Genomic DNA, 25,614 nt, shown 5'->3' on the forward strand with positions numbered 1-25,614 from the left:
TTTTTGGAGTTTCTACATCAGGGGGCTTCAAATGGGACATGGTGTCAAAAAAACTGTCCAGCAAAATCTGGCTTCCAAAAACCATACGGCGCACCTTTCACTCTACGCCCCGCTGTGTGGCCGTACAGTAGTTTACGGCCACATATGGGGTGTTTCTGTAAACGGCAGAGTCAGGGCAATAAAGATACAGTCTTGTTTGGATGTTAACCCTTGCTTTGTTAGTGGAAAAAATGGGTTAAAATGGAAAATTAGGCAAAAAAATGAAATTCTCAAATTTCATCCCCATTTGCCAATAACTCTTGTGCAACACCTAAAGGGTTAACGAAGTTTGTAAAATCAGTTTTGAATACCTTGAGGGGTGTAGTTTATAGAATAGGGTCATTTTTGGGTGGTTTCTATTATGTAAGCCTCGCAAAGTGACTTCAGACCTGTAGTGGTCCCTAAAAATTGGATTTCTGAAAAATTTCAAGATTTGCTTCTAAACTTCTAAGCCTTGTAACATCCCCAAAAAATAAAATATCATTCCCAAAATAATTCAAACATGAAGTACACATATGGGGAATGTAAAGTCATCACAATTTTTGGGGGTATTACTATGTATTACAGAAGTAGAGAAACTGAAACTTTGAAATTTGCAAATTTTTCCAAATTTGGGGTAAATTTGGTATTTTTTTATGCAAAAAAAAATTAATTTTGGGACTTAATTTTTCCAGTGTCATGAAGTACAATATGTGACGAAAAAACAATCTCAGAACGGCCTGGATAAGTCAAAGTGTTTTAACGTTATCAGCACTTAAAGTGACACTGGTCAGATTTGCAAAAAATGACCTGGTCCTTAAGGTGAAATAAGGCTGTGTCTTGAAGGGGTTAAAGGTTCTGAAATTTATTAATTTTTTTTAGATATCAGCATCTGATCGTCGGGGGTCCGACACCCGGGACCCCTGCCAATTAGCTGTTTAAGAACGCAGCGGCGCTGGCAGTAGCGCCGCAACCTTCTTGCTGTTTACCGCAGGACCAGTGACGTCACTACTAGTATCAAAGGCCTGGGCGGGGCTAAGCTCTGTTCACTTGAATGGAGCTTAGCCGCGCCCAGGCCAGTTGATACTAGTCGTGATGTCACTGGGCCTGCTGTAAACAGTGAGAAGGCTGCGTCGCTCCTGGGTCGCCGCTGCCTTCTCAAACAGCTGATCGTCGGGGGGCCCGGGTGTCGGACCCCCGCCGATCAGATGCTGAGGATCTATCCAGAGGAGAAAAAAAAATGCAGAGCCCCTTTAAGGGTTAAACACATAGAAGGCACTAAAACCTTGCGATTCCTCAACTTTCCTCTTACCTCTCAGCATAGTATTAACGGCTTTACTTCAAGTTACTGTATTTACAGCTGTAAATGGTAAGCTATTCTACAAATGGGTAGCATTATGTTGCTCCAGTAGCTGAAGAGTACTCAGATATTAAGCAATCGCTATTTAAAAAGGGGTTTGCCAGTTTGTATCAATGTCCTTTAAAATAATAATTTATGAAGGTAGCTGTAATTTCCTAATGTGTTTCTTTTACCTTTATTACTCCCATCTTCCATTCTGGCCTGCAGTCACATGACCATGTCCATGCAACTCTTTTCCTGTGATGTTATGTCCATGAGCATGTCAAAACAGACAGGAGAGTGTCTATGGGTGGGAGAAGCTTTAGAGGCCTCTTGCACATAAACGTTTGCGCCCCGTTGCCGTATTGCGGACCGCATTTGAGGATCCGCAATACACGAGTCCCGTTCCGTGGGCATTCCATATCACGGATGCGGACCCATTCACTTCAATGGGTCCGCAAATCCGGAGATGCGGAACGGAACCCTACGGAGTGCTTCCGTGCGGTTTCGTCCCGTATTTCCGTAAAAAGATGAGCCATGTTCTCTCTTTTTGCGGAACGACCGGATCGCGGACCTATTAAAGTGAATGGGTCTGCGATCTGCTGCTTCACGGACTGTGCTTGTGCATTGTGGCCCGCAGCACGACCATGGGGCGCACACGTTCGTGTGCAAGAGTCCTTAAACAGTGCTGGCACTGTGGCAGAGAATGGTTTTGCTTAGCGGCAGAAGGTGCTACTTACAGGATTGAAATGAACCAGAGTGATCAGGAGAGAGTCAAAAAAATATATATAATGTAGGGAGAAGATGCACATGAGGTAGGCAACTACAACAGCAGATTTGTTTAAAACTATACTCCCAGAAAACCCCTTTTAAGGTAAAAGAAAACAGAACATAAGCAAATAAAAAGAATTGTTTGTATTTAAATTGATACACTTTCAACAAAAATACATTTGATGGGAAGGAAAAAAAATGCAAGCAAAAATTGCAGTCTGTAGTGAAAAAAAAAAAAAAAAAAAAAAAAGGACATTATCTAGTAATATTCCCCTATGACTCCTTACTTCACATTACGACAAGGAGACCTAGCAAAACATTAAAATAACCTAGGACCACAAATAGGCGGAGAATGGGAGCTAAAGCATCAGGGCTAATCCAAAACAAAACTGTTTCATAGCGTGTTTCCAATCTGAAGCCAGATTACTTTAAATACTACAAAAGTCTGCACCCAGTTGATCTTTACAGAGTCTTCGATAAAAGCATTGCCACAGTCCTTTCCTTACAAGTCTCCCACTTTGTATGGCAGTACAGTGGAGACAAATGTTATCAATTGAGCTACCATTTAGCCTGCAATGAACAGAACTGCTGGAAGACGGTCAGAATGTGATGGTCCAGTTCTCCGGTAAACAACAGGTTCTCCAAAGTCACCATGTACTGCTGGATTATCTGATGATGCTAAAAAAAATAAAAATAAAAAATTATGAGAAACCTGTGATTGTCACCACATTTACGCAATTCTAAATTCAGCAATATACTAACCAACAGAAAGATTTGTTGCAATCTCTCTATGCAGTTCTTGTACCATGGAGTAATCACATCAATGCCCCCTGTTTCACAGCGGACTAAGTGCTCCGTCAGTATCATAATAAAACGCTGAAAGAAAAGAGCATTGAATTCAGGCTGGAGAGGAGGACGGGATTAATACAACAATCACAAATTCACACTTTTACACTACCTGGAAAATTACAAGGAAAAGGTTCTTTTGTTCACTTTGTGCGGACTCTACTTTTTCTTGTAAGCGCTCAATTTGCTCTTCCAGGGGCCCATCCTCCCTTCCGCCGTCATCGTCAGTCTCTCTCTACAACAAAACACAAAAATCTGTTCTTTGTATGTTCTATTTAGGTTGGAGAATCAGTTTAGGATACAATTCACGAATGTAAAATAACCCCATCTCAATGCACCGTTGCCACACATTACTGTACATGTATAGAGCAGTGATGTCTCAGGCTTAACTGCATAAGCTGTAGGTGTCAGCATGAAGATACAGTGGTAAATGCTGACCATGGCATCCTAGTGGTTTGCAGAAGTTCGCTCTGTACCCCGTTGGCCTTCCCACAACTGAATAGCAGGATGCAGATGGATGCTATGGCAGCTAAGGGCCTAACAGCCCACAGGTCTACCATTCGGATATACCTATGAAAACATGCTAAAAGCAGGGGGCTAATATTTCACCTGTATACTAATCTACTGCAGCCTATGAAACAAGCAATTGCATGTCTTATAACCACTGCAGAGATTAAAGTAGTTTAATACTTAACCCCTTCCTGACATCCACCATAAAAGTATGGCGGATGTCTGGTCTTTAAAAAAATTTCACCCGCTACGGACCGAAGCGAGCACCACAGCTACCAGGTGCCTGCTGTTTCACACAGCAGACAACCAGGGCTAATATCTGCGATTGTCGGTAATGCCGATCGCAGACAGACATTTAACCACTCAGATGCCATGGTGATATGTGACCACGAAATCTGAAAGGCCGAAGATAGGGGAAGGCATTCCATTGAAGCAACAAGCCAAATCCTGTATTAGGTTTCTAAGCTCACTACTGGTACATTTCCAATTCATGCCTGCAGGTGGCAGCACTGTATTGGAATATATTGATCTTTGTATATTGTAATGGATAATTACTCTATTACTTTATGTAAATTGCTAATAAAAATGCAAATTGGCCAACTATCCTCAAAATTAAATAATTCAAAAAAGAAACATAGGATCCAGTGTCAAAAAACACCATTTACTTTTAAAAAATATACATTTTTTTAATCCAAAACTGTATAGCATAACAGAAAATAAAAGTCAATATTGTGGATTCACCGTTTTTTCACCACTTTACCTTCCACAGAAAATTTTAATAAAAAGTGATCAAAAAAAGTCACACCCCTCAAAATGGTATTAATAAAAACCACAGATTGTCCTGCAAAAAATAAGCCCTCACACAGCCCTGGAGACATAACTATAAAAGTTATGGGGTCAGAATATGAAAAAGGAAACAAAACATTTTCAGTATTAAAAAACACAAGAAAACCTATACATATATGGTATCACAGTAATTGTACTGACCCAGAGAAGGAAAAGAACAAGTCAGTTTAGGCTACTTTCACACTAGAATTAGGGGCGGATCCGTCATGGATCTGCACAAACACATCCGTTCAGATAGTACAACCGCATGCATGCGTTCAGAACGGATCCGTTTGTATTATCTTTAACATAGCCAAGACGGATCCGTCTTGAACACCATTGAAAGTCAATGGGGGACGGATCCGTTTTCTATTGTGCCATATTGTGTCATAGATCCGTCCCCATTGTGTGTCAGAACGGATCCGTTTGGCTCAGTTTCGTCAGATGGACACCGCAAGCAGCGTTTTGGTGTCCGCCTCCAAAGAGGAATAGAGACGGAACGGAGCCAAACTGAGGCATTCTGAGCAGATCCTTATCTATTCAGAAGGCATTAAGGGCAAAACTGATCCGTTTTGGACCACTTGTGAGATCCCTGAACAGATGTTACAGAAACCAAAATGCCAGTGTGAAAGTAGTCTTATCCGCCATAAAACGGTGGCAGAATACCATATTTTCCAATTCCGCGACATTCTAAAAAAAAAAAAAAATATTCCAGCTTCCTACTACATCATATGCAATATTAAACTTGTCCTACAACAAAAAAAAACAAAAAACGGCTATGTGAATGGAAAAATATACTGTTGCTATATCAGGAAGGCGTTTAAAAAAATAAATATCATTAAAAACAAAATTGCATGCATCCATAACAACTTCAACCATAAAAGTTAGCATGTTATTTAACTTGTGGCGATTGCCATTAAAATAAATAAATAAATCCAGGATTAGGGTTTTTGCATAACCTGCCTTACATGGCGCCATCGACTGAAAAATAAAAAGGTTATGGGTCATGCAGCCTGTTTAGGATGCCTTGAAAAGGATGTGTCAGCAATGTGCATAAAGTGGAGAAAAAACGAGATTTTTGTGAACTCACCTGTAAAATCTCTTTCTCGCTTTATTCATTGGGGGACACAGGACCGTGGGTATAGCTTGCTGCTGCCACTAGGAGGCGACACTAGGCTGAAAGCTGTTTGCTCCTCCCCTGCAGGCTATACCCCCTCCAGCCTGGAGAGAGCATATCAGTTTGTGCTTCAGCAGTAGGAGAAACAGTACCGAAACAAAACATAACCAATAAAGACCACTGTCCAACCAAAACACCGAACCGGACACCAGTCCCAACCGGCAACTCAGACCCACTGGCCTTAAGTATAATCAGCAAAAAATTGGGTGGGTGCTGTGTCCCCCAATGAATAAAGCGAGAAAGAGATTTTACAGGTGAGTTCACAAAAATCTTGTTTTCTCGCTCATATCATTGGGGGACACAGGACCGTGGGACGTCCTAAAGCAGTCCCCGGGGCGGGAACAACCACTGGCCCCAACTCCCTCAGGTGAGACACTACACTGCGGCCTGCAAAATCCTGCGGCCAAGAGCAGCATCCGCCGATGCGAAAGAATGCACCTTGTAAAACTTGGTGAAGGTGGGTAACTAAGACCAAGTTGCTGCCTTACACAATCACCACGCTTCGGCGTCTCAAAGGTGCGCCCAAGAAGCCCCGACCGCCCTGGTAGAGTGAGCCGTGATACCGGGGGGAGGGACCCTGCCCTTGGGGCGGTAGGCCTCGGTAATGGCCAATCTAATCCACCGAGCAATAGCCACCTTGGATGCTGCCAAACCTTTACGAGGACCCTCCGGAATCACGAACAGGGAGTCCGCTCGCCTAAAGGGGGCCACCACTGACAGGTAAATCCGCAAGGCCCGAACACGAACCACATCCAGACGGTGGAGAGCCATCTCCCTAGGATGGGAAGGCTTAGGGCAAAACGATGGCAGAACGATGTCTTCATTGACATGGAACGCCGACACCACCTTAGGCAGGAACGACGGCACCGTCCGGAGCACCACCTTGTCTTGATGGAACACTAAGAAGGGTTCTTTGCACGAGAGTGCCGCCAGTTCCGACACCCGACGGATAGAAGTAATGGCCACCAGAAACGCGACCGTCCCCGAAAGCATGCGGAGGGAGACGTCTCGCAGGGGCTCAAAAGGCTCGGACTGAAGTGCCCCAAGCACCAAATTCAGGTCCCAGGAATGCAACGGTGGCCGATAGGGGACCGCGGTGTGAGCCACTCCCTGCATGAAGGTCTTGACCGGGCCCAGTACCGCCAGTGTGCGTTGGAAAAATATGGAAAGGGCAGAAACCTGCCCTTTCAGCGAACTCAGAGCTAGACCCAGCTCCAAACCCGCCTGAAGAAAGGCCAGTACCGTAGGGAGAGAAAACTTCCTAGAAGGGAGACCTCTGTCCTCACAGAATTTAAGGAAAGACTTCCACGTCCGATAGTAGATTTTTGCAGAGGAGGGCTTCCTAGCCCTAATCATCGTGCGAACGACCGCATCCGAGAAACGCCTTTTCTTCAGCAGGAAGGTTTCAATAGCCACGCTATCAAACGCAGCGTATGTAAACCCTGGTGGAAGACTGGGCCCTGTGAGAGTAGGTCGTGTCTGAGCGGAAGAGGCCACGGCACGTCCCCTAGAAGAAGAACGAGCTCCGAGTACCAAGCTCGACGCGGCCAGTCTGGCGCAGAGCTGGACTGAAAAGGCCGCTTTGCCTTGGGTTGGGGCAGGCGGGTGCTTTTCCCACCCGTCGCTTCTGAGATAATCACATCCAGTTTGGGCCCAAACAGCCGAGCCCCAGAAAACGGAAGCCTCAACAGGGAGCGTTTAGAGGAAGAATCAGCCTTCCAGGCCTTGAGCCACAACTTCCGGCGGACCGAAGTGGCGAGAGCCGAAGAACGGGCGACCATCGACCCCGCATCCAGTGCCGCTTCACAGAGATACTTCCCCGCTTGAGAAATTTGGAGCGCCGACAATTCGAGTTCCGCGGGCGGGAGGTTGGACACAATATCCTGACTCAACCGGAGAGACCACTCCGAAACCGCCTTGGCTACCCAGGCAGAGGCAAAAATCGGACGTAATGCCGACCCGCTTGCCGTAAAGATCGATTTAGAGAGTGACTCTACACGACTGTCCACCGGATCCTGGAGGGAAGAGCCATCCGCCACTGGAATGGTCGTAGATTTTGCCAGGCGGGCCACCGGCGGATCCACCTTCGGTGGGGAAGACCATTGTTCCACGGTCTCGCGTGGAAAAGGGTAGAGTAAGGCTGAGTTCACACGGGCGAGATTTCCGCGCGGGTGCAATGCGGTAGGTGAACGTATTGCACCCGCACTGAATCCGGCACCATTCATTTCTATGGGGCTGTGCACATGAGCGATTTTTTTCACGCATCACTTCTGCAATGCTTTAAAATCGCAGCATGCTCTATATTCTGCGTTTGTAACGCAGGACAGGCCCCATAGAAATGAATGGGGCTGAGTGAAAATCGCAAGCATCCGCAAGCAAGTGCGGATGCGGTGCGATTTTCACTCATGGTTGCTAGGTGACAGTCTATTCACTGTATTATTTTCCCTTCTAACATGGTTATAAGGGAAAATAATAGCATTCTGAATACAGAATGCTTAGTACAAGGTCAATTGAGGGTTAAAAAAAATAAAAGAAATTAACTCACCTTGTCCTCTTCATCGCGCAGTTCCCGGTCTCTTCTGATGAGCTGTCGGCTAAAGGACCTTTGGTGACGTCAGATCACATGCTCCAATCACATGGTACATCACCGTGGTGATGTACCATGTGATTGGAGCATGTGATCTGACGTCACCAAAGGTCCTTTAGCCGACAGCTCATCAGAAGAGACCGGGAACTGCGCGATGAAGAGGACAAGGTGAGTTAATTTCTTTTATTTTTTTTAACCCTCAATTGACCTTGTACTAAGCATTCTGTATTCAGAATGCTATTATTTTCCCTTATAACCATGTTAGAAGGGAAAATAATACAATCTACACTACAACTAACCCAAACCTGAACTTCTGTGAAGAAGTTCGGGTCTGGGTACCACAGTCGGTTTTTTATCACGCGAGTGCAAAACACATTGCACCCGCGTGATAAAAACTGAACATCGGAACGCAATCGCAGTCAAAACTGACTGCAATTGCGTACCTAATCGCGCGGGTTTGCCGCAATACACCGGGACGCATCCGGACCTAATCCGGACACGCCCGTGTGAACCCAGCCTAAGTCTAGGTGTTTTGGAATGACAAAACGCAAACCTGGCTGATCCCAAGCTTTGGTGACCACGATAGAAAAATCTTCGTGTAACGGGAACGCCTTGGGAGTCTGCTTTGCCCGCAGAAACGACACCCCTTGTTGGCTAGTGGAGGGAAGGTCCTCCTGAACCCGGAAGGTGTCTCTTATCGCAGAAATCAGGCTATCCACCATGGATGCAATCTGAGAAGAATGCTCCAGGTCCACATCTGCATCTTAATCCCCAAGCTCTCCCTCAAACAGTGCGTCGCCTAACAGGGAGGACAGTCTGTGACTGGAACCAGGAGCAGGGGGGGATGCTGAGGCGTCAGAGGAGGAACGGGTGCCTTCTCTGGGGCGCTTACTAGGAAGTCTGCCTCTGGTTTGCGTGCAATGCGGTTGCGCGGATTGCACCGGTGGTGATTTCTCCACTAAACGACCCAGCAATGAAAGGGTGGAATGGGAGATCTTAGAGAGGTCCTCCACTGCCCGTGACAGGGACCTTGCCCAGTCTGGTTCCCCCTGGACAGGACGGTCCGAGGCTTCTGCGGGTTGCTGCACCTTAGGGGGATTGCTCTGTGCAGGTTTCTGACAAGCAGAGCACAGTGATAGTGACTGACCTCTAGGGAATTTAGCTGAACACACGGAGCAGGCATAGTAAGTGGTCCTACAAGGAGCCTGAGGGGGGTCAGTGGCCGGGTCAGACATGGTCAATCTCCTGCTGAACGGGGTATCTATCGCCTACCAGAAGGAGTGAGATCCCAGGTCCTGTGTCCTACCCACGCCGAGAGTGCCGATGCGCCAGAAGGAACAGGAAGAAGCCACAGGGCGGGAGAATAATCCACGCCCTCATAAGCCCGGGGGCGGCAGTTTAATTGCAGGTGGAGAAGCCACGCCCCCCCCCCCACCACGTGACCGCCGATGCTGCGGTCAGCGTGGCTTAGTTCTCCCCAAAATGGCTGTCCGCAGCGGTAACGGTACCGCCGCGGGGAATGGTGCCTGGCCACCTTCAATGGCGTCCCCGTCCGTGTGAACAAGCGGGGACTGGGCCTGAATGTCCACCGTGCAGCGCAAGGTACGCGGCAGGGAGGTGGGGGGGAAGGGGGCGGCAGACCCAATGAGGCGGCGTTTCCCACCCGACGTAGAACTAGCGGCGGTAGTGGCGCGGCGGAATACTGGAGGACGGACCGGCGGCGCATGCAGGAGCTACTCTCCTGCTGATGTCCCTATAAGAGGAGAGCCCTGGGGGAGGTGGTCGCCGAGGATGAAGATAACTTACCTGTCTTTATCTGTGATCTTCACCCTCAGATGTATCACCAGCAGGGCCACCTCCTGACCGCTGGCACCAGGCGACAGGGGTCCGGGGAGAGGAGGGCTGGAAGGAGGGTGACCCTGTAGCTGGGGGGAAGCAGGGGAGCGGCTATTTTTGGAAATCCAATTGAAATGAATAGAAAGTGCTCAGTGCACCATAGGAATGAATGGAGGGCAGCCACGCATGCTCGGTGCGCTCTCTGGGACTTTGCAGGATCGGTTCCAAGTATAGACACTGGGGGTATATCCCAATGTCCGAGATGGGACAACCACTTTAACTTGAACAACCGCCTTAGAGGGGTTATCAAAGAATATAACAGACTTGACAGAGTCTGTTGTGGTGATCATACTTACTCGTTCCCACAGCTGGGATTGTTAGTGTTGTGATAAAACATACCTCACGTACATTGAACGGATTTATTCAGCATTTATAATTTGAAGAGGAGGAATGTGATAATGGCCATGTAGGTTACTTACCCGCTTGTGTTGCTTGGCCAGCCGCTGCTTAGTATCCTCCAACTCTTTCTGGATTTTCTGGACATGTTTATTCATTTTTCTAATTGTGGAGTGCAGAATTTCCCAAATGTATAACCTAATGTAAAATGAAAAATGGTTACGTTATTTATAAGGTTAGTCATACTTGAGACCAACCTTATTATAATCCATACGACAACATGTAGAGCTTAGAAAACCATCAAAAGACAAAGTCTAGTCTATGTAACAAAGTATCTGGACACCTGGTAGTCACATCAATCTGTGTCTGCTGAAAATCATCCTAAAATTATAGGTAATTACATGGAGCTGGCCTCTGCTGCTAAAAAGACCTCTCACTTTGGGAAGGTTTCAATTACATTTTAGGCAACAGCTATTAAAAGGGGTTATCCGTTAATGAATACTCTTGAGGATTACTGAATGGCCGGGTCCTGGGTGTCAGGTAGGTGTTAGAAGAGGCTGGCTCTCCGCAAGTGCTGCTGCCTCTTCCTAGGCCAGATTTGGATTGTAGACTTTTTTTTATTGGATTGTCTCAACATGATTATGGGGGCTACCGTTATTTTCTTAACAGGATTTAGAGATACGCTTTACAGAAGCCACCATGGGTCATAGACACAACAGCCTGGAGGGGACTTTTATGGGAGAGTTTTCTAGGCATATAGAAGTCAGGAGGGAGAAGACAGAATCCATCATTCACAATAGGTGATCGTCAAAGCTTGTGTTATCAGTCATTGTAATCCTGCCTGTGATGAAAACAATGAAAAGTGATCTATACAGACCAAGAAGTGCTGCCCATTATTATGCTTAGTGGCCATTGCAAAAACTGTAGGATTTTTCAAACAGAGAGAATAATGTCATGTTAAATAGATTTAACAAAAACTTATTTTAAGCAACAGGTTATTTTCTGAGGACGTACCTCCTATAACCCCTTCCCAACCTACACCGTACATGTTGGGTCTTTAAAAATCCTCTGAAGAATCCAAGGCTATTACAGCAGTAGTTCCTATGGAGGCCTGAAGGTAGCAGGGCTCCATAGTAACATAATAAATCTCCCATAGACTGCAATACTAATTCACTGCAGTCTATGGGACAAGCAATCTAACAATTAAGTCCCCTAAGGGTACTTACTGTATTTTTTGCTTAATAAGACGCACCTGATAAGGCACACCCCAGATTTTAGGCACTTTATGTATTAAAACACAAGAAAAACTATAAAAATGTGGTATCGCTAATCGTACTGACCTGGAGAAATGAAAAGAACTGGTCAGTTTTACTGCACAGGGAATGCTGTAAAGACAATCCATAAAACTATGGCGGAATTGCTCCCCCCACCCAATTTGGGATTATTTTTCCAGCTTCCTACTACACCATATGCAATTTAAAAGGGAACATGTCATCAGAAAAACTATTATATAATATGATTTTATGTTAAACATTTTTGTCCCTTTCCCAACTTCCTCAGTAGGATTACGGCGCAGCAGGAAGTGACTTCCCAACCCCCGCCGCAATAGTACAGCACACTGATCCAGCGGGTGCAGGAGTGGCACTCACTTGATCAGTGCAGTGGCCCGGCTGTATTCGCCGACATCTGGGTTAGCATTATTTCTCTTTAAGATTTCCCTTCACTGGGGGCACAAGAGAACACTAAAGAAAGCCAACCTTAGCATAAAAACCCCTAAGCATTTAGCAGGAAGCAAATGATCTGCTGTCTCACCTAGTAAAATCAGGCGATATCTCAGGGGAGAAGATCCAGTTAGCTACAGCAGCACAGTCGACAATTTGCATCCGGATCATTTTATCAACAAGCACTGCAACCATCTGTTGAAAACAGACATTACAAATAAATATGCCGCTTTTATATCTGAATACTTTATGATCTTTAGGTTTCTTATTTTCCATTGAGGATTAGGATCCAAAAAGTCATATGTAAAACCCCACCTCAGGGTGATTTTTCCAGACATCATAAACCACTCTCAGAATGTGGAGCTTTCCTTCCTCAGTGTCAGACAGAGCTTTAAATACGTCATGAAACCTTTTAAAAGACAATAGTAATAAGGGAAAATCATTATTAATGAAACTTGCAAGAGTGATATTCTGAAGTAAGGTTTGCACAGCTCTGCGATACATGTTGCTGCTAATTGACCAAATCATTTTACTCACTTTGCAATAGCACTGAATGAATGGCTAAATGATTTTGAGGCCAAATTGAGCAGGGACTGAACAAACACCTCTATTTTCAGCGGGTTAAAGCTCACACCTTCATCTGAAAGAAAACATACATCATATTTATTTGCCCAGAAAGAATCTATAGGTATGAAATTATAGTATAAACACACACACATATGTAGAAAAAACACATTACCGTCATCGTCATCTTGGTTAGGGTTTGGTACATCTTTCAAAAGATTAAATACGTCTTCGCTAACTGCCTTGTTTTTTATAGCATTGGTCAAGGTGATAGCAGCAGCATATCCAGGCAGAGCACCTAAAATGTATACAAATAACACACATTAACGTCATTCATACAAGACCGCAACAAAAAGACTCCTCTATGGAAAAGCCTTTTAAAGGGAACCTGTCAACCAAAAAATAAATAAAACACACACACCATAAACCAATATTACCTTACAGATGTTCTTATATCATGTTTCTAAAGTTGTATTTTTCTTTGCTCTCTGATGCACCTAATCGCAGGAAGAAAAAAAAAAAAAAAAAAAAAAAAAATAAAAAATGTTTGATTGCCCGCATGCTGTATGTAGATGAAGTTCTTGAAGTCAAGGGGGCAGCGGCTTTCTGTCTTGAAGTCAAACTCGCTGCTCCTCCTTCCCACCCCTTCACATTTGATTGATGGCCTCCGTTTAATTTCATGTACGAATCCAGCTTGAAATTTCACTCATGCGCTGTATTTTTGGGATACCGGCGCCTGCGCATTGTTCCCCGCTGCTGTGTACTTGTTTTTTGCATGGGTGAGCCTGTACCTGCGCATTGAGCCACTCAAGACAAGTACACAGTAGCGGGGAACAATGTGCAGGCGCCAGTATCCCAACAACACAGCGCATGCATGAAATTTCAAGGTAGATTCATACATGAAATTAAAACGGAGGCCATCAATCAAATGTGAAGAGGCGGGAAGGGGGTGCGACGAGTTGGTCTTCAAGAACTTCATTTACATACGGAATGCGGGGCAATCAAACAGTTTTTTGTGCAATTAGGTGCATCAGAGAGCAAAGTAGAAAAAATATATACTCAGATCATCCAATTTCATTCACATAGGCAAAACATCAGGTCCCACCAATATTGCTTTCCACCAGATATTCCTGTGGAAAATCAAAAAATGCACTGATCGTGAAGCACTGTAATCCAATGCTACTGACACTTGTATTATACTCACGAGCGCAAATGAACATGCAGGCACAGCAAACAAATCCGGAGGCTTCGCTTTCCTTCCTTTCCTCTCTTTTATGCATTGTAGCTGTATAAAATATTTAAATTGCTCCAATAGTGAAGCACCGCTTTAAAACAAGTATAAAAATGGATTTATTGTTCTCAAAAGCATAAAAAGGTTACAGGCAATACATTAAAACCAATCCAACAATCCTGGCAGGATGAATAGATTGTAAACCCGGATCGTTGTCTGCCAGGAGTACAATAAATCAATTTATACTGGTTTTAAAGCGGTGCTTCACTATTGGAGCAGTTTAAATATTTTATACAGCTACACAAGATAAAATAATTAAAGGAAAGAAAGCGAAGCCTCCGGATTTGTTTGATGCGCTCGTGAGTATAATCATACAAGTGTCAGTAGCATTGGATTACAGTGCTTCACGATTAGTGCATTTTCTGATATCCCACAGGAATATCTGGTGGAAAACAATATTGGTGGGACCTGATGTTTTGCCTATGTGAATGAAATTGGATGATCTGAGCTTGAAGAGGCTTTCTACTGACTGGATAGGGAACGTGCGGTCCCATATAACGCATTGACTGAACTGTGAATTGTTCCCACTTCACCTTCGGGAATCGCTGCGGTAAATCCTGGTAACAACGGACTGGAATGTTTCAAGCTTTGTTTTATCTGTAAGGTAATATTGATGGTTTATGGTTTTGGTTTTTGGCTTACTTTAAGTACATTAAAGGGGTTCCCTGGGCATTTTACGTACGCCATACGTCCTTCCACACAAAAGTACAAGGATCGCTTAGCTAGTATCCCTGTTCCTGCCAATACCGCCATCCCCAGGCTCTTCTGCTCAGGTATTGACCGGATGTGTGCTCTTTTCCTGTTCAGCTACATTTACTATTATGCAGCTGAACAGAAAGAGAAAGGCTCACATCCGGTCAGGACCCAAGCAGAAGAGCCAGGCAAGTACTAGGGATCGACCGATATTAATTTCTTTGGAGCAGATACTGATAACCTGTGAACTTTGAGGTCGATAGCTTATACCGATATTCTGTGCATTTTCATTTTTGAAAATAAAAAATAAAAATCCTACACAAGTCTGCTGTTAAAATGAACATGTTTTATACAAGTATTTTATACAAGTTTTATGCAAACAATTACACCCAGAGCTTTATTATAATATATAGTGCCATATCCAGCAGCAGCACCCACCCCTTCCCCTCACCGACTACAATGGCCTGCTTACTTATTAGGGCTGCAATGATTAATCCAGTTATCGAATATTATCGATAATCGCGATTTGTTGCTATGCTGGCGGTTTACTTTTAATCAGCGTATCTTTATTTTACCTTACAATGAAGCTCCAGTAACAGGCAGAGCGGGCGGCGGCGTAACGTCACTTACTCATGTGACGCGCCTGCTCCATTCAATAAAGTGGGCTGAGCAGGAGCGTCACGTGAGAGTGACGATACGCCGCCGCCCGCTCTGCCTGTTACCGGAGCTTCATTGTAAGGTAATAAAGATGTGCTGAGTAAAGTTACTGCCAGAATAGTCAGACTATATAGCGCCATCCACAGATGCCCCATAACAGTGCGCCATCCACAGATGCCCCATAACAGTGCGCCATCCACAGATGCCCCATAACAGTGCGCCATCCACAGATGCCCCATAACAATATCCACAATTTGTTTTAATATGGCCTTTGAACATAATTTTTCAAGGAAAATCATATAAACGTCTTTTTTTTTGTCATTTTAGTGTTTTTTTTCCCGATTAATCCATGAAATTATCGACAACTAATCGATTACTTCAAATAATAGTTAGCTGCAGCCCTATTGCTTATTATTATTTAGTATAGTTGCTTTATTAATTTACATTTATAAATATACTAGTGCCAAATGCCAATTTTCACCACCACTACCCTTCCCCCACCTCAGTGAGTAAATACTCCAATAAACAACATAGTATTAGATGAAAGAAAATAAAATTACCTTTTTAGTAGACCAGAAGAAAAGGTGGCAATTTGGCAAACCAAGCGGTCCAACTGGGCTGGCACACAAGCGGCAGAGCAGACATGGATGGCACACAGCACAGCAGCCACTCCTCCAGACAGCACTACTTCAGGGACTCCAGAGTCCCGCGATTAGTGCGCACGCCTTGTTTTGCCGCTCGGAGCCACGAGACAGATTGGGGGCACGCGCGCTGGACACATTATCGGCAAGGTTAGATGCAGATATGAATATCAGCCGAAAACATTGGTAAATCTGATAAATCGGTCGATCCCTAGTAAGTACTAACTAAATCTTCCTTCCACGTGATAATACAAAGGGCGGATTACCTGAAATGCCCGGAGAGCCTCTTTAATTTAGTTCTAAACAGCACATATTTATGACACAAAAGACATCAACTTACTGCTGCTCTCATCACCATACTTGAATTTGCATTTTGGCTCAGCTGGGTACAATGCAGAAAAGGTTGAAGGTACAATATCCAATATCCGTTGGTAGTAAGAAAGTCTAAAAGGTAAGAGAAAAACGGACTGATAAACATACATATCAATGGCAAGTTCACATGACGCTGTAGTTTTGCTCTGCATTTTCTGTAGAGGTAAATATGTGAATGATCATTTGGAAAAATGTTTTCCACATTTTGCATTCAAAACATAAAACAAACACGTTTTCTTGAGTTTGCTTTAATTCTTTTCAATGGACTACACATGAAAAATATAAGCATTATGTTAAAGGGGTTGTCCGGGTTCAGAGCTGAACCCGGACATCCCTCCATTTTCACCCCGGCAGCCCCCCTGACATGAGCATCGGAGCAGTTCATGCTCAGATGCTCTCCTTTGCCTTGCGCTAGGCAAAGGCATGTTTAGGAGTTCCGGTGACGTACCGGGGCTCTCCATGGGGCTGACAGGAACCCCGGCACTGATGGGTGGGATTTAGCTCTGCCCTAGCCAGTAAAACTGCTAGGGCAGAGCTAAAGCCCGCACCCTCAGAGCCGGTGATGTCACCGAACACACTGCCAGGCCGAAGTTACCGCCCGGCAGTGCGTTCTTGAAAACAAAAATGCCTGTGCCCTGTGCGATTTAGCACAATCTAGGAAACACTGAGAGACAAGCTCTTTCGACTCAGACAGAAGAAAGACCTTGTTCTTAAACCAGCGGATAAGGGAGGAGCTCTGGTCGTCATGGACAAATACATAGACGAGATTAATCGCCAACTCAGTGACCAATCTGTATACACCAAACTATCCAAAGATCCGACCAAATCAGTAACAGAGAAGGTACAAGCAGTACTTCAACATTATCTTGGACTCGGGGTAATTGACAAGTCGGTGGTCACCTTCCTATCAAAATCTAACCCTACTATGCCTGTCATTTATACATTACCCAAGGTACACAAGGATTTCTTGAATCCCCCAGGCCGACCAATAGTGGCCTCCACTGATTCTGTCCTTTCACCTTTTTCATCTATCCTGCTGGAAAAAGTCCTGACTCCCATAATTCGAGACACCAAATCCTTTTTACTTGATACATCCTCCTTTCTAACATTACTTGACGGCCTACCCCCACTATCTGGGAACAGCTTCCTAGTTACATGGGACGTAGTAAGTCTATACACGTCCATCCAACACTCGAAAGGTTTACAGGCAGCTCGCAAACTACTCTCCTCACAGGACATACAACCCAGTTTTATTGCTTTCTACATGGATTTACTTGAGCTTATTCTACTGAACAACTTTTTCCTCTTTCAGGATAACTACTACCTACAACAACAGGGTACCGCTATGGGGTCCAATGTGGCGCCTCCCTATGCAAATTCATATATGGCAGACTTTGAAGAGACCTATGTTTACCCACATTCACTTTTTCGTACACAAGTACTCACATGGAAGCGTTATATTGACGACATTTTTGCATATGGGAGGGCCCATTGGACTCCTTGCTTGAATTCCACACATTCCTCAATTCCATCTACCCAGAACTACAGTTCACCATCCATTACCACTCCGACTCAATTAACTCCTTAGACACCATGATCACTAAACTGCCTACCGGTTCCCTCACTACAGATTTATACAGAAAGACAACAGATCGCAATAGCCTACTACACTTCTCTAGCTTTCACTCCACAAAAACCAAAAAGTCACTTCCATACTCTCAATTTGAACGGGTACGCCGCATAGTCAAAATAGTCCCACTGCAACAAACCAGAATAACAGAAATGAAACAGCGATTCCTAGCGCGTGGATACCCACAACACCTCCTCCATGAAACAACCAAACCTAGATTAGAAAAACAGAAAGGAGTAGCCAACAGGCTACCTTTTGTACACACCTTTCATCCAAGTGCCAACAAAATGATTAATAGTATCAGGAACCACTGGCCCCTTCTACAAAAAGCCTACCCAGACATTGCAGAGTTCAAAAATCTGATACTATCCTGCATGCGTCGTCCCAAGAACTTACGGGACCTATTTGTAAAAGCTGATATAGGCCTGGCCAAGACCACCCTGAGACAAACATTAATACAGAAACAAAAAAGACAGGAACATTTCCCTGTATACACCGTTTCCAGTGCTCAAATGTACTGAAAGGATCCCAATTCCATCACCCACAGTCAGGCAAAAGCTTTCCGATTTGCAGCTTTTTTACATGCGAGACTAATTTCGTTGTATACCTATTAAAGTGTTCCTGTGGAAAGGTATATGTAGGAGAAACAACCCAAAAGATACGTGATCGTGTATGCCAGCACAAATCTAATATCAGGCATAAAAACCTATTACTCCCAGTACCAGCACACTTTGAGGCAGCAGGCCATAATCTATCGCAATTAAAATACCAAGTGATAGAACAGACGACACCAAGTAGGAGGGGAGGTGACAGAATTAAACTATTAAAAATGAGGGAAGCGTACTGGATCCACATGCTTGACAGCCTAGAACCTGAAGGACTAAATAGGGAGTATGAGATTCACAACCTCATCTGAAACACCAGATATATAACGAGATTTTTTTCTTTTTCTCTTTTCCTTTCTTTCCCCTTTTTCTTTTCTTTTTCACTGTATGCAGGGATTCTGCTTATGACTCATATACCTCTATACTTCTATACTATATATCTATATATGTGATAGTATGTGGAGATGCATTTTTCCACCACCTTCTCATTTGTCATGTCATTCCCTTTTAGATGAATTAACTACACTGCTCTCACAGCCTGTGGTCATCCATAGTATCCTTTTCTACGTTATGGTATGTTACATATATAAGTCTTATGTCTACAGGTTCGTATGTCAGATTATCCGTATGCCATATGCCCATATTATCTATGTTCCTATAATGCATACAATTCTGTCTGTCGCCCTCTCCCTGTATTCTTTCCTATATACGCTTTTTCCTTTGACTACCTCGCTTTCTATATTCTCTTCATTGTGACTATATGCGCCCCAGATATTCCCTATAGTCTATACAGAGACCAGAGCGAGGCTTGACATGCATGGACACCTTCTGCGCATGCGTAACAGCAGCGAGGCTTGACGCGCAGCGGGATCCATTTATAGCCCTAGCCTCCCTTGGTGACTATATCGTATTGTCATGATAATGAGTTTCTTCATTGTGGTAAGACTACTAATGCCCATGGATTATCCCAATACACTATGGATCTCTTTCTCTGGACATTATACCTCTTAACATGTTTTCAACTAAGATATTATTACGATGGGACCTAACCACAGTACCTGCACCAAGGATGTCTATTTATCTAAGTGATTGTTATAAGGATATGTCCAGCCATTGATTGACAGGTGGACAAGACTACAGAACCTTCTGGACTCTAATTATTGCTCTTCCATGCTACTTGCCATGGTACATTATGTAAATATCTATATGTTAGATGTGATCACATTATTTATTGTATATATTTTTTCTTTCTTGCTGTAGTCTGATGAAGGCCAATGTGTGGCCGAAACGTCACAAACTGTACACAGCAGCAAATATCTATTAAAGAAATCCCTTTTTGCTGAAGTTTTATATTCTTACTTAGCGCAGGGCATGGGAGCGCATCGGAGCATGAGCTGCTCCAATGCTAGCCTCAGGGGGGCTGTCTGGGTGGAAAAAAAATAAAATAAAATAAAAATAAAAAAAATAAAAGGGTATGTTCGGGTTCAGCTCTGAACCCGGACAACCCCTTTAACCACTTCAACCCCGCTAGCTGAAACCCCCTTCATGACCAGAGCACTTTTTACACTTCGGCACTACACTACTTTCACCGTTTATCGCTCGGTCATGCAACTTACCACCCAAATGAATTTTACCTCCTTTTCTTCTCACTAATGGTGCTTTCATTTGGTGGTATTTTATTGCTGCTGACATTTTTACTTTTTTTGTTATTAATCAAAATTTAACGATTTTGTTGCAAAAAAATGACATTTTTCACTTTCAGCTGTAAAATTTTGCAAAAAAAAAAAACGACATCCATATATAAAATTTTCGCCAAATTTATTGTTCTTCATGTCTTTGATAAAAAAAAAAATGTTTGGGCAAAAAAAAAAAAAAATGGTTTGGGTAAAAGTTATAGCGTTTACACACTATGGTACAAAAATGTGAATTTCCGCTTTTTGAAACAGCTCTGACTTTCTGAGCACCTGTCATGATTCCTGAGGTTCTACAAAGCCCAGACAGTAGAAAACCCCCACAAATGACCCCATTTCGGAAAGTAGACACCCTAAGGTATTCACTGATGGGCATAGTGAGTTCATAGAACTTTTTATTTTTTGTCACAAGTTAGCGGAAAATGATGTTTTTTTTTTTGTGCCCCTTTGCCCACCTTGGCTGCAAAAAAGTGTCACACATCTGGTATCGCCGTACTCAGGAGAAGTTGGGGAATGTGTTCTGGGGTGTCATTTCACATATAACCATGCTGGGTGAGAGAAATATCTTGGCAAAAGACAACTTTTCCATTTTTTTTATACAAAGTTGGCATTTGACCAAGATATTTTTCTCACCCAGCATGGGTATATGTAAAATGACACCCCAAAACACATTCCCCAGCTTCTCCTGAGTACAGCGATACCAGATGTGTGACACTTTTGCGCATCTAGGCTGCAAAAGTGCCCAAATTCCTTTTAGGAGGGCATTTTTAGACATTTCGATCCCAGACTTCTTCTCACGCTTTAGGGCCCCTAAAAAGCCAGGGCAGTATAAATACCCCACATGTGACCCCACTTTGGAAAGAAGACACCCCAAGGTATTTAATGAGGTGCATGGCGAGTTCATAGAAATGTATTTTTTTGGCATAAGTTAGCGGAAATTGTTTTTTTTTTTTTTTTTTTTCTCACAAAGTCTCACTTTCTGCTAACTTAGGACAAAAATTTAAATCTTTCATGGACTCAATATGCCCCTCAGCGAATACCTTTGGGTGTCTTCTTTCCAAAATGGGGTCATTTGTGGGGTGTTTGTACTGCCCTGGCATTTGAGGGTCTCCGCAATCATTACATGTATGGCCAGCATTAGGAGTTTCTGCTATTCTCCTTATATTGAGCATACAGGTAATGAGATTCTTTTTTCCATTCAGCCTCTGGGCTGAAAGAAAAAAAATGAACGGCACAGATTTCTTCATTCGCATCGATCAATGTGGATGAAAAAATCTCTGCCCAAAAAAAAAAAAAAAGGAGGGGAAAGGCGTCTGCCAGGACATAGGAGCTCCGCCCAACATCCATACCCACTTAGCTCGTATGCCCTGGCAAACCAGATTTCTCCATTCACATCAATCGATGTGGATGAATAAATCATTGCCGGGATTTTTTTTTTTTTTGATTTTTTTTTATATACAAAGTGTTTGCCAAAGCATAGGAACGCCGCCTCCTCCTCAGCTCGTATGCATCGGCAAACGTATCTGTTACTGCAGAGTAGAAATCTCGTCTTGCAGCGCCGCATACACCGACTTGCGTGTAATCTGACAGCAGCGCAATGCTTCTGTCAGAATGCACATCAGTGCTAGTAGATCGGTTGGTCCACCTGGAAGGTAAAAAAAAAAAAAAAAAAAAAAAAGAAGAAAAAACCAGGCCACAACGCAATAATTTTATTAACTTTGGAACAGAACATATAAACTTTAACTTTTTGAACTAAACATTAACGTGTTTGCTTACTGTTTTTTTTTTTTTTTAAACCTTTTTTAGAACAAACCTCTCCTTCCCCATGGGTCAATGTGCAAAGCGCAAATCGCCCAAAGATGTGGCGAAGTGCGTTATGCACTTTGTCCCATGTGAAAGGAGACGTTTGCAGCAGCTGTGTGAGTGAATGGGCCCTAATAGCCCTGTGTGCCTGTCCTGGTGAGATGATCCCTATGCTAATAGCGTACCTGTGAGTGGTACTTCCGGAAACACTCTCCAAAGCATAGGGCAGGGTGGTCAGGACAGAAATAGCGGGTGTCACGCCTTATTCCACTCCTGCTACAGACACAACATCTTTTTCGGGGTGACGGTTGGGTTGAGGTACCAGGAACAACACTGGGGAAATGACGCTCGTGTAGACGGCTAACTACACTGGTGGATGGGGCCACAGAACCTCCTGGGTACAGGAGGTTCTCGATGATCTCTTCCTGAAATTTGAGGAAGGATCCAGTTCTCCCAGCCTTACTGTAGAGAACAAAACTATTGTACAGAGCCAATTGAATTAAATATACAGACACCTTCTTATACCAGCGTCTGGTTCTGCGGGACACTAAATACGGAGCCAACATCTGGTCATTGAAGTCCACCCCTCCCATGTGAAGGTTATAGTCGTGGACTGAGAGGGGCTTTTCAATGACACGGGTTGCTCGCTCAATTTGGATTGTCGTGTCTGCGTGAATGGAGGAGAGCATGTAAACGTCACGCTTGTCTCTCCATTTCACCGCGAGCAGTTCTTCGTTACACAGTGCGGCCCTCTGCCCCCTTGCAAGACGGGTGGTAACGAGCCGTTGGGGGAAGCCCGCGCGGTACCACAGGCGTCAATCCGTTCTAGAAACAAATGCCTAAAGAGGGCCAAACTTGTGTAAAAATTGTCCACATAAAGATGGTACCCCTTGCCGAATAAGGGTGACACCAAGTCCCAAACTGTCTTCCCACTGCTCCCCAGGTAGTCAGGGCAACCGACCGGCTCCAGGGTCTGATCTTTTCCCTCATAGATCTGAAATTTGTGGGTATAGCCTGTGGCCCTTTCACAGACCTTATACAATTTGACCCCATACCGGGCACGCTTGCTTGGGATGTATTGTTTGAAGCCATGGCGCCCGGTAAAATGTATCAGGGACTCTTCTACGCAGATGTTTTGCTCAGGGGTATACAAATCTGCAAATTTCAGGTTGAAATGGTCTATGAGGGGCCGAATTTTGTGGAGCCGGTCAAAAGCAGGGTGGCCTCTGGGACGGGAGGCGGTGTTGTCACTAAAGTGCAGGAAACGCAGGATGGTCTCAAATCGTGTCCTGGACATAGCAGCAGAGAACATGGGCATGTGATGAATCGGGTTCGTGGACCAATATGACCGCAATTCATGCTTTTTAGTTAGACCCATGTTGAGGAGGAAGCCCAAAAAAGGTTTAATTTCGGAAACTTAGACTGGTTTCCACCGGAAAGACTGGGCATAAGAGCTTCCCGGGTTGGCGGATATAAATTGTGTGGCATACAGATTTGTTTCGGCCACGACTAAGTCCAAGAGCTCCGCAGTCAAGAACAGCTCAAAAAATCCCAGGGCCGAACCGATCTGAGCTGAGCTGTCTCAACCCGAACTCCAGACTGGGCAGTGAAAGGGAAAACTACAGGTGCGGCTGAAGTTGGGGACTGCCAATCAGGGTTTGCCAGCACCTCAGGGATTCTAGGGGCTCTACGGGCACGTCTTTGCGGTGGCTGTGACGGGGTCACTACTGCTCGTGCCACCGTACCAGCTTCAACTGCCCTTCTGGTGCTCGCCACTTCACCAGGTTGTACGGCAGTGCTGGTACTAGGTCCAGGAAGGGCTGGGCTGCTGGTGTATGCCTCACCACGTAATCCGACAGCACCAGCCCCACTCTGCTGCTCTTGAAGCGGATCCTGCGCAACCTGCGGTCTAGCGACACGGGGCCGGGTACGCCTGGTGCTATCAGGGACCTCAGCCTCCTCGTCCGAACTTTGGGTCAGAGAGCCACTGCTTTCTACAGGTTCGTATTCTGACCCGCTGGATTCATCAGATGAGGGTTCCCACTCCTCATCCGACTGGGTCAGAAGCCTGTAGGCCTCTTCAGAAGAATACCCCCTGTTAGACATTTGGGCAACTAAATTTAGGGGGTATTCCCTGAGACTACCCAAGAAAAAAAAAAAGCAAGCCTGTCTTACAAAGGGGAGGCTAGCGAAGTACCGGAGGCCGCTGCGGTTGATAAAAAATATCAAAACTGATTTTTTTTATCGCCGCAGTGCGTGTAAAGTGAATGTGCAGTGATAGAAAAAAAATAAAAAATTTTGTCACTGCGGTGGGGCGGGCGTGGGCGAACGCACGTGTGGGCGACCGATCAGGCCTGATCGGGCAAACACTGCGTTTTGGGTGGAGGGAGAACTAAAGTGACACTAATACAATTATAGATCTGACCGTGATCAGTTTTGATCACTTTCAGATACTATAAAAGTACAAATGCTGATTAGCGATACGCTAATCAGCGAATAACGGACTGCGGTGCGGTGGGCTGGGCGCTAACTGATCGCTAAACTACCTAACCAAGGGGCCTAAACTATACCTAAAACCTAACGGTCAATACCAGTGAGAAAAAAAAAAAAAAGTGACAGTTTGCACTGATCACTTTTTTCCTTTTCACTAGTGATTGACAGGGGCAAGAAGGGGTGATCAAAGGGTTAATTGGGTGCTGGGAGGTGATCTGGGGGCTAAGTGTGGTGTAGTGGGTACTCACAGTGATATGTGCTCTGCTTGAACCAACCGACCAAAAGAAGGAGCAGAGGAGCACAGCAGCCATATAACCCCATCATATTTACTAATATGATGGGTTATGTGGCTCTGATTGGTTTTTTTGAAAATCATCAACCTGCCAGCCAATGATCGTGGCCGGCAGGTTGATGACGAACTTCTTCTTTGAATTTTGCCGGCCCGCGATGCGCATGCGCGGGCCAGCATACCCGGAAATCTCGCGTCTCGCGAGAGGACGCACCGGCGCGTCCACCCAGAGCTGCACGACCGCCGAGAAGACGCAATCCTGCGTACGGCGGTCGTGAGCAGGTTAAGTAACAGCAGTTATATTTACAGTAGTCAGTGATCATTAAGGTCAACTGGAAGCAAATCAATGATAATAGCCCAGAGTCACACTGAACATGTGATGCGCAAGCAGCATGTTCTAGAGCAGAAGCAGCAGAGAAATATTCTGTATAACGTACATTGTATTTATTTAAAGGGAACCCGTCACTGGGATTCTGTGTATAGAGCTGAGGACATGGGCTTCTAGATCGCTGCTAGCACATCCGCAATACCCAGTCCCCATAGCTCTGTGTGCTTTTATTGTGTAAAAAACAAACAAAAACTATTTGATACATATGCAAATTAATCTGAGATGAGCCCTGTCCCTGACTCATCTCAGGGACAGGACACATCTCAGGTTAATTTGCATATGTATCAATTTATTTATTTTTACACAATAAAAAGCACACAGAGCTATGAGGACTGGATATTGCGGATGTGCTAGCAGCGATCTAGCAGCCCATGTCCTCAGCTCTATACCCAAAATCCAGGTGACAGGTTCCCTTTAAATCTCTGCTCTCCCTATGCTTAGGAGCTGAGGGTGAACATGGAAAACCAGTAG

The 25,614-nt window shown here is 44.5% G+C and overlaps 1 protein-coding gene across 1 annotated transcript in view; it reads right to left on the reverse strand.

Moving 5' to 3' along the window:
- Nucleotides 1-2,355: 2,355 nt before the first annotated feature.
- Nucleotides 2,356-25,614, reverse strand: part of NCBP1 (nuclear cap binding protein subunit 1) — a 92,547-nt gene continuing 69,288 nt past the window's right edge. Inside the window, exons 15-23 of the mRNA XM_044271306.1 lie at nucleotides 16,213-16,316; nucleotides 12,766-12,888; nucleotides 12,564-12,666; nucleotides 12,342-12,435; nucleotides 12,118-12,221; nucleotides 10,389-10,503; nucleotides 3,087-3,209; nucleotides 2,891-3,004; nucleotides 2,356-2,806 (exon numbers count right to left, since the gene is read on the reverse strand). Of these exons, the coding sequence (XP_044127241.1) occupies nucleotides 2,687-2,806; nucleotides 2,891-3,004; nucleotides 3,087-3,209; nucleotides 10,389-10,503; nucleotides 12,118-12,221; nucleotides 12,342-12,435; nucleotides 12,564-12,666; nucleotides 12,766-12,888; nucleotides 16,213-16,316 (1,000 nt within the window). The 3' untranslated portion in view covers nucleotides 2,356-2,686. The remainder of the gene's footprint in view (nucleotides 2,807-2,890; nucleotides 3,005-3,086; nucleotides 3,210-10,388; nucleotides 10,504-12,117; nucleotides 12,222-12,341; nucleotides 12,436-12,563; nucleotides 12,667-12,765; nucleotides 12,889-16,212; nucleotides 16,317-25,614) is intronic.

This window comes from Bufo gargarizans, chromosome 1, assembly GCF_014858855.1.
Source record: "Bufo gargarizans isolate SCDJY-AF-19 chromosome 1, ASM1485885v1, whole genome shotgun sequence".
NCBI classification, from domain to species: domain Eukaryota; kingdom Metazoa; phylum Chordata; class Amphibia; order Anura; family Bufonidae; genus Bufo; species Bufo gargarizans.